Here is a 361-nt window from a genome sequence, read left to right as displayed (position 1 = left end):
TATATTTAGAATACTGCGGAGAGTGTCAGCTGCCTGCTGAGGTTCGCCTCGCCCTCAAACACCCCCACGGCTACCAGCTCAAGGGCAGGCAGCACAAAGCAGCAGCAGCAGCAGCAGCAGCAGCAGCAGCAGCAGCAGCAGCAGCAGCAGCAGCAGCAGCAGCAGATGGTGATGATGGTGGTGGAGGAGGAGGAACAGCAGCAACAGATAAAGGGGGGACTCAGAGAAGGACAGCCAATCCACAGGGAGCAACACACAGGGCTAAGACAGCAAAAAAAAACAGCAGCAGCAGCAGCAGCAGCAGCAGTAGCAGCAGCAGCACTGCAGCTTCCTCAGCAGCATCCGGCCCTATACCGGAGTT

The 361-nt window shown here is 57.6% G+C and overlaps 1 protein-coding gene across 1 annotated transcript in view; it reads left to right on the top strand.

Moving 5' to 3' along the window:
- Positions 1-361, top strand: part of EMH_0037040 (uncharacterized protein) — a gene marked incomplete at both ends in the record, with an annotated part of 2,128 nt that overhangs the window by 1,396 nt on the left and 371 nt on the right. The window contains one exon of the mRNA XM_013495146.1: positions 24-361. Coding sequence (XP_013350600.1) covers positions 24-361 — 338 coding nt within the window. The remainder of the gene's footprint in view (positions 1-23) is intronic.

This window comes from Eimeria mitis, genomic scaffold, assembly GCF_000499745.2.
Source record: "Eimeria mitis Houghton genomic scaffold, Emh_scaff1440, whole genome shotgun sequence".
Classification (NCBI taxonomy): domain Eukaryota; phylum Apicomplexa; class Conoidasida; order Eucoccidiorida; family Eimeriidae; genus Eimeria; species Eimeria mitis.
Note: the sequence above shows the minus strand (reverse complement) of the source record. Positions and strands in the feature narration are given on the sequence as shown.